Raw genomic sequence first — 14,284 nt, forward strand, 5'->3', positions numbered from 1 at the left:
TACAGTGAAGGAAATATCGTGAGGGAACTGGCCTGAGACCCAAAAAGAGAAGAAATATCACGATACATAGTAAACATACACATAAATCTGAGGCCAAGACCAAGACCAAGATTGTAGCGACACTGGTTTTTCTCATTATTTTTATGTTATACTAAATTATTTTCATTTTGTAAACCTTAATGTAATTAAAATAAGGTTAACTGTGACTATTGACTATTCCATGTCTTCTCTTACATAGTGATTCACTTTGTCTTTGAAAAATTTAACATTATCTGTCAAACAAAATATCTTTCCCACAACAATTGAAGACATAATTTCCCTAAGTTCCACATAACTGTAACACTGCTTTAATCTGTTATAATATTATTAATCGACTTCTAAAACTTTAATGCGTACACTGCGTAGTGCTAAGAGGATTAAAGCAGACAAAAAAGGCGAGATGAAAGACAAAGGAGCAGCCATGAAGCTATAAAAATATATCGAAAGTTCCGGCTATACTGGGCGCCAATAAGATTTTTTAATAGTTTATTGTAATAAAAAAAAATCAAGATAAATTGCGAAGATTCAGATATTTAATTGTACTTGTGATTGTCGTCAGTCCATCACGTAAACACAGCGTATCGATTCATTGAAAGATCTATAGTAATATTGTGTCATCTTCGGAGTTATTCAAGTCATCTTTCTTTTTTAGGACATCCAAGAGCCAACATCTGATCTCGGTGAGGTGCAAGTATCATTGTTATATAACGAAAACTTACACAGACTTACTGTTACTGTAATAGAGGCCCGGGGACTTAAGGTGAGTTACATCTTTCTAAAGTGATTCATTTTAAAGGGTTACATTTACCCATTGAACCATTTTATACGTTACGTTAACGTTTTGTCATGTATATTATTTGCAGGAAACATTTTTTTAGTTCAATAAAAATAACCTATCTACTGTAATAATAAATAGGGGTTGATCATAGAGGAGTGACAATTAAGCGTTATATATATATTTTTATGTTGTATCATAAAAAAAATAAAACAGATAAATTGTCTAAAAAATAAAAAAAAACATTGTTTGGCGAGGACACCCCTTATCACTTAGGGGTTTGAAAGATAGATAGTAGCCGATACTCGGACTTACTGAATATGCATAAAAACTCATAAGCATCAGTCAAGCTGTTTCGGAGGAGTGTCAGTATTGAGCTATTAGTACTTACACCATTAAAATGGATTCATCTATCGCAAAATATAAACTATCTAACAATCCCCCTAAAGCATATCGGTTGACGAAATATATAAATCTTAAAATGCGTGAATTATATCGTCTTTATATGAATATTAGACATATATCACGCACATTATATAAATAATAAACAAAACAATTCTAGCTCGACCCGACGAGTAGACGTGAAATGGTAGCCCGTGTGACACAGGAAAGGGCCTGTCGTGGTGTTAGGGCGAGGCGAACAGCAGCTGTTGAAGTCTCAGAAGAAGGTTCTGCTCTGATATCTGAATGTTTCCACTTCCGACTACGATCTGACGAGCTGCACACGACAAGCGTCACAGTTCAAGCGCTACAACCACACTCCGTATATGCCAAAGGTGAGAACTTTTTAACTGATGTTTTATAGGTTTGAATGTTTTTAAACTACTTTGAATACTTTATTGCCCAAGCTGTGCAATTTTATAACTGTATACGTTTATATTTATGTATAGTAATACATTATGAATTCATTCAATATAGTCAATACTTTTAAATTCTTTATATGTTTAAGTCTCTATTTTGTTTACCGTATTGTTAGAAATTCTTAGAAATTGTTTTAGCTATTTGATTTATAAATGGTAATACATTTAATTCATGTATTATGTGAAATGAAAATAATGAATATTCTTAGTTTTATTTATATTCAGGATCTTTGGATGGCGGTTGCCACTGATTCGTAGCATACTCGTATATGTCTGACTGAATGATTGAATATCCCCTTATCTGTTGGGGTAAGAATTATAGGTGTTATAAAGTTTGATGAGTTATGTTACGTAAACAAAATACATGTAAACTCCATATTACATCCCTCAATTGAACGACCAAGCCCCCTTGAGTGTTTAAATCAATGATACATGCTACATAGCATTGCACCCAGTCTCAAAAACGACAACAATTGAGTAATGAAGTACGTTTTAAGTTGCTAAAATTATTAAAAACTGCGCAGCTATGTACGTTCTTTTGTCGCTTTATTATACTGGCCCGCAATGAACAAAATTGTCGGCATCATGCATACGAACTTTCCAAGAAATTTGTTCTTTTGTTTACAAATTGGCATTGCTTGCACGCGTAGATTGTTGTTGACCATGACGAATAAGTAGGAGTTATAGATTATCTATACGTGTTTCTTCTCCCTCTCTCTTTAACGAAAACTCTGTATAACGCCATATAATGCACAATCCCTTCAGTGTCATATAGCGTTTACAATGTATCTGAATAAATATGACCAGGCAATACATATGATATCTTACTCCTTAATATTAATAGTTTTGTTTGCCCACAAATGGTTCAATAATCAAAGAAATAATGATAATAAAATCTCTAAGTAATACGAACACTGTAAGTTTATCAATGCGTGCATTGCAAGTAATTACCATTAAATTAAAGAAACTAGTAATATATTAATAAATAAAATTTTATACCGGGTATAAGTTTACTAAAACTCTAATTAGTATATTATCAAATCTCATCGGGAGCTCCGGGATTCGACTTAGGATCCTTCAAGAAAAGCGCGTACCAATTCTTTAAGGTCCCGTAACGCACTTGTGAGCGGTCTGGTAGTGTGACTGTCCATGGGTAGGTGTATCATTTAACATCAGGTGTGCCACCTGTTGCTTTTCTGTTCTATAAAAAACAATAAACAAACTAAATATTATATTCCATAATATCATGTTGAGATTGAAACTGAAAAGATTAGTATCAATATTACATTTGAGTACAAATATGATGAATACTATAGTAGCAATTCACCAAAAGCAGGAATGTGTGATTTGATTTAGTACTCGGCAATAGTGCTCCTGCTGTGGTGAATTTGTAATTTCAGGGTTGCCAGTCAAAAATGTGAAATATTTTACTACATAAATTACGGGTTATCAAAATATTACGATAAGTTTATTTTTTATTAAGAACGTGTGAAAGCGAAACACGAAGTCAACGATATTTCAACGACAGTAAACAGAGAGTGTAAAGAGAAGTTGTTCGATTATACACAGATGACGTTAAATAGAGAGAAGAAAAATGTATAGATAATCCATCTTACTGATTCGTCATGGCCAACAACAGTCAACGCGTGCAAGCAACCCCAATTTGCAAACAAAAGAACAAATTTCTTGGAAAGTTCGTGTGCATGATGCCGACAGTCGAGTTTATTGTGGGCAAGGATAATATAGCGACAAAAGAACGTACATAGCAGCTGAGTCGTTATCGGACGTCGAGGCAGAATACAAAATTTCGCTACGTCCGTCATTCCACAACTGAGCGCTTTTAATGCAGTTTACTGCTCACCAACCCTGTGTAGAACCAGCTGAAGTATTTCCGAATCAATTCGACTTAGGATCCTTCAAGAAAAGCGCGTACCAATTTTTTAAGGTCCCGTAACGCACTTGTGAGCGTTCTGGCGGTGTGACTGTCCATGGGTAGGTCACTTACCATCAGGTGCCTGTTGCCTCTCAGTTCTATAAAAAACAATAAACAAACTAAATATTATATTCTTTAATACCATGTTAAGATTGAAAATGAATTGAGATCGAGTTTAACTCGAAGCCTTCGCACCATGCTTCATCAAAAAACTACATCTGACCCTGTCTAGTACCAAAATAATGAAAAACTTTCAGAATACCAAAAACTGCGTTTTTGTTTAGATAATGTTTAAGTTTACTAGTGAAACTGTGTAATAGTTGGTGCGAATGGTACTGATGTCTCTATTATAAGCAACGGTCAAAGCTTTGTCCGTTGTGTAGCTGTCACCCACATGTAGCCCTCTGGCATTTCTAGGAGTTTGCAAAGCGCAACTGAAGGTCAAACTGAAATGTGGGTGTATTATTCATTACGGAATATATGCCCGCATCTATCATGCTAGATGACCCGGTGAACTGCATAACACCTAATGTATGTATGTATGTGTCAGAACATAATACAACATTTATAAAACCTTACCAGACCCAATAGCAGAGCTATAAAACACAAATTTATGAAGGCATCTATAAATATGACAGCAAAGTGACTATTTTTTATTTCTAAAAAAACAAAAGAAAAAAAATATTTTCCAGCTACAGAGTTTTTATTGGAAATTTCAACTGTCGTTTTTAGTATTTTTCTTTACTTATTGTTTGTTTCCCACAGTTTTAACTTTAACACATCCACAAATATTTCAAAATTATAAATAAGCCAAATCGGTACAGCCATTTTCGAATTTAAGCGAGAAAAACGAACAGCATTTTTTTTAAATATAAATACTGGCCATAAATACTGTTACATAAAAACTTGTATTTTTTTTTCAACTTTTTAATTATTTTGAATATGGAACACGTTTATTATTTTAAAACTTCTTTCGATTTTGCGCCATTTCACATATTTCTTCGTGTCCTTTATCAAATTACAATACGGAATGGGGTGTTAAGAAATTAGGATTGAAGTGATCGTCTTGCACAAAGTGGGTATGGAGCCGTCGGTCATATTCCAGACACTTCAAAAGCTTAGTATTAGCCGTATGTTCGTATATCGTAATATCCAACGGATACAACAACACTTCGTCTGTCGAAGATCAGAAAAGATCGTGTTGGCTGCGCGATGTTAGAACTGTTAGAACCAGAATTCATCGAAACCCCATTAGAAACTAAAAAATCTTATCACGAGAAATGTAGATTCCGCTAGGACTCATGTATCGCGTATTATAAAACAAGACCTGAAGCTCAGTGCTTATAGTCGATATATAGGACATGCCCTTAATCAATCTTTACAATTAATGATCGATCAAAACTTTCTGTCGCGATACGCAGGTGGAAAGAATAGAAATATCCTGTTTATATTACCACTGAAGATTTTTCACGATTGAACAACATTTCGAAGAACGCACAGTTCTAAAGGAGCTGCTGAAGTGGTCGGAAAGGTACAACGTGGTCATCATCCTGCGTCAGTGATGGTTTGGTGGGGAGTGTCTTATCTAGGAGTCACAAAACTACATTTTTGTGAAACAAGAGTGAAACTACAGCCAAACTGTATCAAGATATTGGATACAATACACTTTTTAAAAATATAGCACAAGGCACGAACTACCTACATGGCTTGAAACCGGACTGTATAAGAGCTAAAGACTCATCTAGCCCAGACCTGAACCTTTTAGGCTTCAACTTATGGTCAGTTTTAGAGGGCATTGCCTGCTCTAAACGACACGGCGACATTGAGTCTCTTAAAAACTCTTTGGAGAAAGAGGTGGCGAAATTTCCCTTGGAAACAGTGCGCAAATCCCAAACACATTAAAGGCCTGTATAAAAGTGAAAGATCACCATTTCGAATTTTTAATTTTTGCTGAGACTTTAATAAATATGTAGGTATAAATATAAGACTGGGTATCAATTGCAAAAGTATTGCCTCTATTTTAATTAAGTTTGATGTAAATAACGGACTATAAAAAAATCTAGTGAGATTGGTCTTGGCCCGAGTTTCAAAAGCAAGTAGTAGTACCTGTGCATACAAAACTGAATAATTGCATCGCCAAAATCACAATAGGACATCGTTACGACATTTGAAAGAGCTCTTGGCATTTAAATTCACGATTTCAGATTCAGATTATAAATATACAATTTGGTATATAAAACCCAGTTTAATTAGACCCCAACTGTCGGGCTAGTTTCCCAACAATTGTGATTCATGGATCCGAAATTTCCACCCGACTAACGAGAACATGCCACTGAATTTGTTATAATCAAAGGTCTCCTGCATACATTTGTCACTGTGAAAGTTTTAGTTATTGCTAATTAATTAATATAAACATCTTTTGAACTCTTATTGTTTTTATATAAAAGAACAAACCAAAAACATGTGGCGCTATAGATCTTTGAGCTGGTCTCTTTTTTTGTTGGTCGTCGGTGCTACACGGCGTCGATTTCTGGATTTAAGGCTTGCAATTTCCTTACGGTATTCGCCATATAAGCGAGTGTTCGTGAGCGAAAATCCAAGTATGATTCTAACGCACAGCGACGAAGTTTCTTTATTTGTATTTATTCACACCTTTTGTACAAGAATTAACTAATAATATTACCAATAAACTTGCTGCAAAGGGCGGCCTTATGGCTACTAAGTGATCTCTTCTCGCAACCCTTCCAGACGTTGTGTGTTGCACGCTTGGTCACCGACTCGGAACTGAGGTCTAATGTGTAAGCCACCAAACTGTGGTTATGGGTAAAGTTTGTCAAGCCAAGACAAAATTTCTGACTTACAAATACTACAAAATAAACTTATGGCAATAAAACAACTTTATCTTTATAACACAAGCTTTTTTATTTTTGGAAAATAACACCCTCCATAGTAGCATAACATGTAAGAAAACATACACGCACAACTCGTGGAGCCAGTTTGTTTATCTTGCCGAAGCCGCGCACAAATTATGATAGTATTACAAAAATTATTAAGGTGTTGAACTAGGAGGTCGTTAAAGGTATTCTGAAAATTAATAATTAAACTGTCCGAGGGCGAGGTGCTAGTAATTAATTTAGGTCTCATAAAAAATATTATGTTTAATTAAGTGTTTTGTTGCAGATCGCCTACTCGGTAAATTCGTGCTTGGCTCGTACATGTTCGCAAGAGGGCGGGCTTTACAACACTGGAATTCAGCTATCGGGAACCCAATGGAATCTGTAAAACAATGGCATCCCTTAACAAACTAAATTTGAATACAAGCAGTGTTATTCTGTAAAATTGATATCGATTTTCAATGTTTCTCACTAGTCGAGATTATTTAAAATCCGATTCCAATATTATTTCCAATATGACTTGATTTTAATCATCACACTTAATATTGATATTGGATGGATATCGCTGTCGAAATTACAGGGTAAGCCTGCTGACTCCGATCAAAACTTTCAATGGACCTCCGCATTTAAATTGTCTGAGTAAAATTATAATGTATAAAACTTATTTAAATAATACATAGCTGTACTTTCAATTGATATATTTCTTAACAATTACTGTATCGGGGCTAAAATAATAACGTAAGTATCGGATGATCGTATAAACTATCTCTATAACATTAATATTGTGTATGTATACACACCTGCAATTATATCCGTGCCTGTATAACAGTTTTACTTTAATAACAATTGTTTTTTTTTAAACTGTATTCCTCAGTTAAAAATGCCTTTAGCGTTTTAATATTAAAGTCATAAGAGAAAACTAAAACAATAAATGGTGGTTATTTTCTCATTTATACTATAATGTTAACTGACCGATACGGACAACTACTTTCCTTAGCTTTTCTATTAACATGTAAAGACGGGTAAATCAGCCCTACTATGATACCGTATAGTGTACACTTGAATAGGTTATTAGCGTTATTCTCGCTACTTCATTGTGCTAAATTTTTTTGAGATAATCAGATAACAGTTGACACTAACAATTAACACCATCATAACATCGTAACATATTTTTTGTTTTCAATTTTATATTCTAATGTTTTTATTTTACATTGCGATGATTTTTGATGTAGGTAAATTGTCAAAGTTGATTAACGCAAATGCGCCCAGTAAAATAGTAATTTTATAGACAGCGATCGCCAAATGTCAACTGTAATCCGTCAAAACAAATACTAGGCATCTCTGTATCGTCTATAATTATATCAACAATTTCAATTATATCTTTCTATAGCTATGATAACTATATAATATACTTTTGTACTTAGTCATTTCAGAAACATTCTTATGAATATTTGACTTTGAAATAATGCGTGCGTTAATGTAACAAAAATATATTTAAAAAAATAAAGTCGTATTAAAACTCCAAATAAAAGATATTTGTCGTGGATATAAAACATATTATTGTATGTAGATTATGTATATTACAGTATTTACTTATATGCAACCAAAAATAAAGATACTTTCCATATTGATGGTGAAATATTTGAGTTTTATTTCTGAATCCACTATTAATTTTGTCTGCCTCCATTATGACTCACCAATACTCATTCGCTCACGCCACTGCAACCCTAAGTGTCTTGACCTCCGAAAAGATTCAACTTTCAGCATCCTCGGTCTTGTGCCACCACTTGACAATTGCTGGCTTTTATCTGCAGAAGCGTCACCGATACAACTTTTATGATTTAGTGATGATTAGATAGTGCAGTAAATATCAATATATACATAATTGTTCTATCAGACAACTATAAATAAACTTGACAGGTGTCAAGGTGGTATCTTATATTTATACATATATATAAATATATGTGTACTGTTGAATTTTATCTACTATCAAAGTAAGTATTCTCATGCTTAAAAAATATTTATATTTCAACCGTTCAATGGCAACAACCAAGAATAATAATATGACTTACGTGATCGTTTGTACCACTTCAAACGTAGAACGTACTTCACTTGCTTAAAAAAACTAAAGTCTACTATACTACTACTATAGTAATTATTATAATAATTTGACTTCAACGAAACAAAAATTATATGACATGATATGAAATTTCCAGTTACATAGATTTTATTTGTTATACCGAGTACCTGTGTCTAACTCTAACACATGAGAATCTTTTCAAACACGAATATAATTAAAAAGCTATAAAAAGAAAACGGCGTGCAGTAAAACTTAATTAATGGATATTCTCAGAGTGTTTAACTAGAGCTCAGTTACGTCCTTAAGCTGTATCAACTGTCCAGTTAAGCTAGACCTCTATACTTTCGCAAGTCCTTTATTAATAGAGGTCTTCCCTTACATAGTAAATTGGTTAAATGCGTTTAATTTTTATACTCGAAGGATTTAAACGACAAGTACCTAGAGTATAAGATTCTAATCCTAAAGAGATCGAATCATTTTTCTTTTCAAGATATGTTTACATATTTTTACAGCGCTCAATAATTTTATTCCAAGCAGTTGAAATCAAAAAAAATATCTTGCTTCCTCAAGTCAGTCAGAAATAGTAACACATTATTAAGCAATTAAGCTTACAGCACATATTAAAATCGGTAGGAAACTATTACTAATGTTTCTTCTTTGCCTTCTTTGTTCCTTCTATAAAAAGAGCATTTAATATATTTAAGGAAATAAATATATTTGTATGTCGCTTCCACAATACACATGTTTGTGGGGTGATAAAATGAATATCTGAAAATATTATTGCTCTGTATTGCTAGAAGTATATATACAATTGTGCTGTGGAGCGCAATATATGAAACCAAGGACTGTGCTTAACGTATAGAGAAACCACGTCAATGCATAATAATAATTTATGGCAAGAATATAGTACAAAAATGTGTAAGGTGGTACAATCGTAAGTTCGCATATTCTGCCACACACAATGGCGCGCAAATTTGTCTTTAAAGGAGTTTTATATTTTACAATATTTTGTCATATGAATTGGTCAATTCTTATATTATTTGTATCGTACATATCATATCAAATGTTATTAAATTCATATCAACTACAGTATCTCACGCAAATAATCATTTATAGGACACATTTTTTCCAAATACATCAATACGATTTTTATCTTTTATTCTTTTGGTAAATTATTGTAAACCTTAATTGCTTTTCCTTTGCAAAGGAGTTTTTCCTAAAGTTCCAGATTGATTTTTCGCACAGCCAATTTCGGCCCATGCCTACTGTTTACTTCGACTTCTACATTCGACTTAAAAATATGTATTGACACAAATAGGGACATTTCTAAAATATAAATACAGGGAAGAGATAAAATTTTGAGCGAGGTGCGACGGTCACACTTTCGATTAGCTGTCTAAGTCTAAGTCAAATAATTTATTTCAATAAGGCCTATTAAGAAGGCACTTTTAAAGGTAAAAATTTCAAGTTAAATGTAGTAAAAAAAGACTCTAGTTGCCGCATCCAAAAGGCAGTTCCATATGGAGAAGAATGGGCAAAAAACTCCATACTTTTTCTTTTAAAATAGTTTTTACAAAATTTTGTATACATTGATTTGATAATTATATGCGAATACCATGTACCTAGAACAAAAAACTACTATAGTAAAATAAAATAGGCGCATGGTGTAAACACAATGCAGCAAATAACTATATTATTATGAAGATACATGTTGCTCATAGCATGTGAGCAGTGTATTATTAGTATATTTATCTTATAGACATACAATAATTATAAAATACATTTAGGGCCTTACAATGGGCAGTGAAAGGAGACGAAAGCTTGATGGAGTGTTTGGAAACACATGAACGATTTCGTCAAAGTTAACGATATCAAAATACTAAAGTTGATTGAGAATGGAGTATATTTCATTAAATTTTATATTATTTTTGATACCTGTGAGTGTATAAAGCACTTTGTATATCTTACTAGATAAACCCTCTAAAGCCAAAATTCCTTGTAATCTTTGCAACGACCGACGGTATCATTATAAAATGTATGTACCCTGAGATGGAGGATGTTCCATCAATTCGAAGCCAGGTTTTCGAATAGCAGCCATGGCAAATCTAGACTTGTTGCAGCGTTGCCTTAGTACTTTAGCGAGTTTGCCAAAATCAGCCAATTATGTTAGATTTTGATGTAAATGTCTTCGGAGTTAGAGATGACGGTATCTTCCAAGTCGTGGACTGTTTTAAGTTGTTGTCATGTTTCATCCATCGATCGATTAGATTAATTATCAGTTATTCATTAGATCAGTATAGATATTAGTTAGTATAACTATAAAGCTAGTAATCGAGCCAAAAATCAGTCAAGATCTTTTTGTAAAAATAACGAACCCACACAGCTTAGATCTTGCGTAAAGCGAAACTTTCCAATATAAAGGGTTATCAAAATCTTCAAGGAGAGATATTTATTACTGTGCGATTTTCAATTTTACTTATTTAAGAATACTTGCCGATACGACGCAAACAAATGGCTTCTATTTTTAATTAACAAAAGAGATTGATTGACGGTATGTTTTTTCTTCAAGGAGAATTTATCACCATTTATTCAACATCCCACGTCTACACAATCTGTTGGTAGAAAATTTGTAGAAATTACGTTGGTGAAAAAAAATTACTTTATTGTATACTCTTAACACACTTCGTAGAATTCATTTTAAATGATATACGTGATAAAAGACGTGAAAGCCCCAACCGTCTTAGCTCTAATGAAGATTTGTTGTGTTGTTTCTTTTGAGTTTAAATACAAAGTTTAAAACACCTGTAGTATACACGCTATATTTTACTTTAAGAGTCCAATTTATACAGAATTGTTTTTGGTAATGAAACTAGAAAATGTTCACCTATACTAAAATAACATGAGACATGACCATTTATTATTAAAAAGTATAGTACATTTTCTAAATTTGTGACTATCATATCACATAATCGATTTCACCTAGTGAAACTTGTGACTACCATATGATGCCCGTAAAGCGTGTTTCTGCATACACTACTCGTAGTGCGGCTTTGTTTCATGTTCTTCACATCAACACCAACTATACAAAAGACTCAGTTTTATAATAATAATAATCGATTGCAAGAATATGGTTCAAAACGGTGGTACAATAGTAATTTCGCGTATTCGGCCACACAATGGCGCGCTAATTTGTCTTTAAAGGAGTTTTACATTTTACATTATTAGTCATATGAATTGGTCAATTCTTATATTATTTGTATCGTACATATATCAGAAGTTATTAAGTTTATATCAACTATAGTGTCTCACGCAAATAATATTTTTTTTAGTAATACACCAAGTCGATTTTTTAAGACTCTAGTCGGAAGATCCTTTGATTAATCTGGTAAATTATTGTATCGCGCTATCTGGATACAACGACCGCTATTTAATCCTTGATATGTTTAAGATATCGGGGAATCTTTATAACTATGGTTAAAATTAGTATTAAGAATATCCATAAATCAAAAGCCATCCATCAAAAATCATCGTATACCGTCACTTTTATACCATCACAGCCAAGTTAGGAATAACCTTATTAACTGTATTGAATAATTTTATTATTTTTCCCTTTTTAAATATTATGTATTCCTTCTTTGGCTATATTTTAGTGTAATTGTGTGTTTTTATATATAATTTTTGTTAGCTGTAGGCTTACGAGATAAATAAATAAACCAAACTTAGCAATAACCTAAAATGTAACTTTAATCTGTTAAGTGCAAATTAGCTGAGAGGTGTCAAATTATCCAATTTTATAAAGATTACTTTTCCTTAACGTTTAGACCATGGGTTTGCACCTGCACCTTCCATTTAAAGTATTTTCGTAGTTACAGCGACCTTTTCAAGCTTTATTGTCTATAAAATGAACACTGTGGGTTGTGTCACTTAAATCGCGTCGTAAATTGTAGAAGCTTCTAGAACAGGCTTAGAAAATTATTTGAAACTGTATATAGATTTTGTTTATACATATTATTATTAGTATTGTTTATTTTCTTTATTTAGATTTTACTTGATTTTAGTTATACTTAGTGTTGCTTGTTATTTTGTGTTCTTTTTAGTTATTGTTATGCACTTCTGTACATTACTCTTCGTAAGTGTTTATTTTTTTATGTTCAATGTTTCCATTTAGGGTCCCTGGAAGAAATCGCTTGTTAGCGGATAAGGCCGCCAGATGCCTAATTACTTATGTAGCCTGTTTTTTAGATGTATGTTTTTGTGTTAGGTAATGAAGTGTGAATAAATAAATAGATATATAGGTTTATATTAAACACGTGCGAATATAAACATTTCAACAATACAAAAAAAACTTCCAAAGATTGTGACCTCATACTACGAGTATATGTATATCTGAGCACGTCTTACCCATAAAGCCCGAAATAAAAACTGTTCCATATGTGACCAATATGTGACAAAGGCTGCAAAATTTTAGTTTTATTACTATTCTTTATACTCCTATTTTCTCCTCCATAGACCAGATTCATGAATTTTCACTAGGAGCCTGTCCCGTGTTACTGGGATTTTTAAAATACTTTGGAAATAAATCCCATGTTACACGAAAATGTGGCAATGGTAATTTTTGAATCGTTACAAACATAATAAAATCCTTCTTTTTTAATACTAGTATATTATTCACATTCCATTATTATGGTTTCATGACAGTTGAGAGTTATGTACTTAAGCGCGGCTCGGTCTTTTTATTGATAAGTTAGCATTTTTATTATATACTTGGAAAATGACTGAATAGGAACGGTTATTACAGAATCTTTAATAAACAACTAAATCCAATTAGTAATAATATTACACAAATTTATTGCCATATGGATGGATGTGGTTCATATAGGTCAAGATCTTAATTTGCCTATGCGTAAGCTTTTAAAGCGTAGGCTGAAATATCAAACTGTGATCTATTACAAGTAAAGATATTAAATAACTAGAAACATAAATAACGAAAGCTTTCAAAAGTAATTTTAATTAGAACTAAAATGATTAAAATACAGTGTATTTGAAATAACACTTCAGGGGCGTTACTTCCTGTCACACGAAATCCCTTTGACAATCATTTAGGTTAATGATTTGCCGGGGGCAAATTACTCCGCACGCCTACTCGCTATCTAGCCACTAGGGACGAAAGGCGAGTTGCTCAGAATTGTTGAATTGTAGACCCTGAAAATGTCTACGACACGTTTGTATTTCAAGTCATAATCTAGTTCAGGGCGTTTAAAATACCATTTTGCGGTCCTCTTATACGCGATTAACACACGGTGAACATGTAAACTGAAAGTCAGTTGATTTTTAAGTACAACAGGCACAGATGTCTATGAAAACAATTTTCTATATGAATGAGTTGTAAGGTTATTTGTATGATTAAAGTTCACCTAATTACCATTCTAATAATACGTAAGTAAACGTAGTTTTACGGTAATTTTTTAAAGGTATCATTTGCGATGTTTACGATTATTTACACCCTATTAATAGGTTAGGTTAGAAGAGCAGTGTTGGCCCAGTGGCTTCAGCGTGCGACTCTCATCACTGAGGTCGTAGGTTCAATCCCCGGCTGTGCACAAATGGATTTTCTTTCTATTAACGCATTTACCATTAGCTCGAACGGTGAAGGAAACCGGCTTGCCTTAGACCCAAAAAGTCGACGGCCTGCGTCAAGCACAA

At 33.0% G+C, this 14,284-nt stretch overlaps 1 protein-coding gene across 1 annotated transcript in view; it reads left to right on the forward strand.

Annotated features, from left to right (window-relative positions):
• LOC123713324 (synaptotagmin-15-like) overlaps nt 1-7,127 on the forward strand; it is a 49,875-nt gene extending 42,748 nt beyond the window's left edge. The window contains exons 9-11 of the mRNA XM_045666926.1: nt 692-799; nt 1,377-1,590; nt 6,788-7,127. Of these exons, the coding sequence (XP_045522882.1) occupies nt 692-799; nt 1,377-1,590; nt 6,788-6,915 (450 nt within the window). The 3' untranslated portion in view covers nt 6,916-7,127. The remainder of the gene's footprint in view (nt 1-691; nt 800-1,376; nt 1,591-6,787) is intronic.
• Nucleotides 7,128-14,284: the final 7,157 nt, after the last annotated feature.

The sequence above is a fragment of the Pieris brassicae genome, chromosome 8, assembly GCF_905147105.1.
Source record: "Pieris brassicae chromosome 8, ilPieBrab1.1, whole genome shotgun sequence".
Lineage (NCBI taxonomy): Eukaryota > Metazoa > Arthropoda > Insecta > Lepidoptera > Pieridae > Pieris > Pieris brassicae.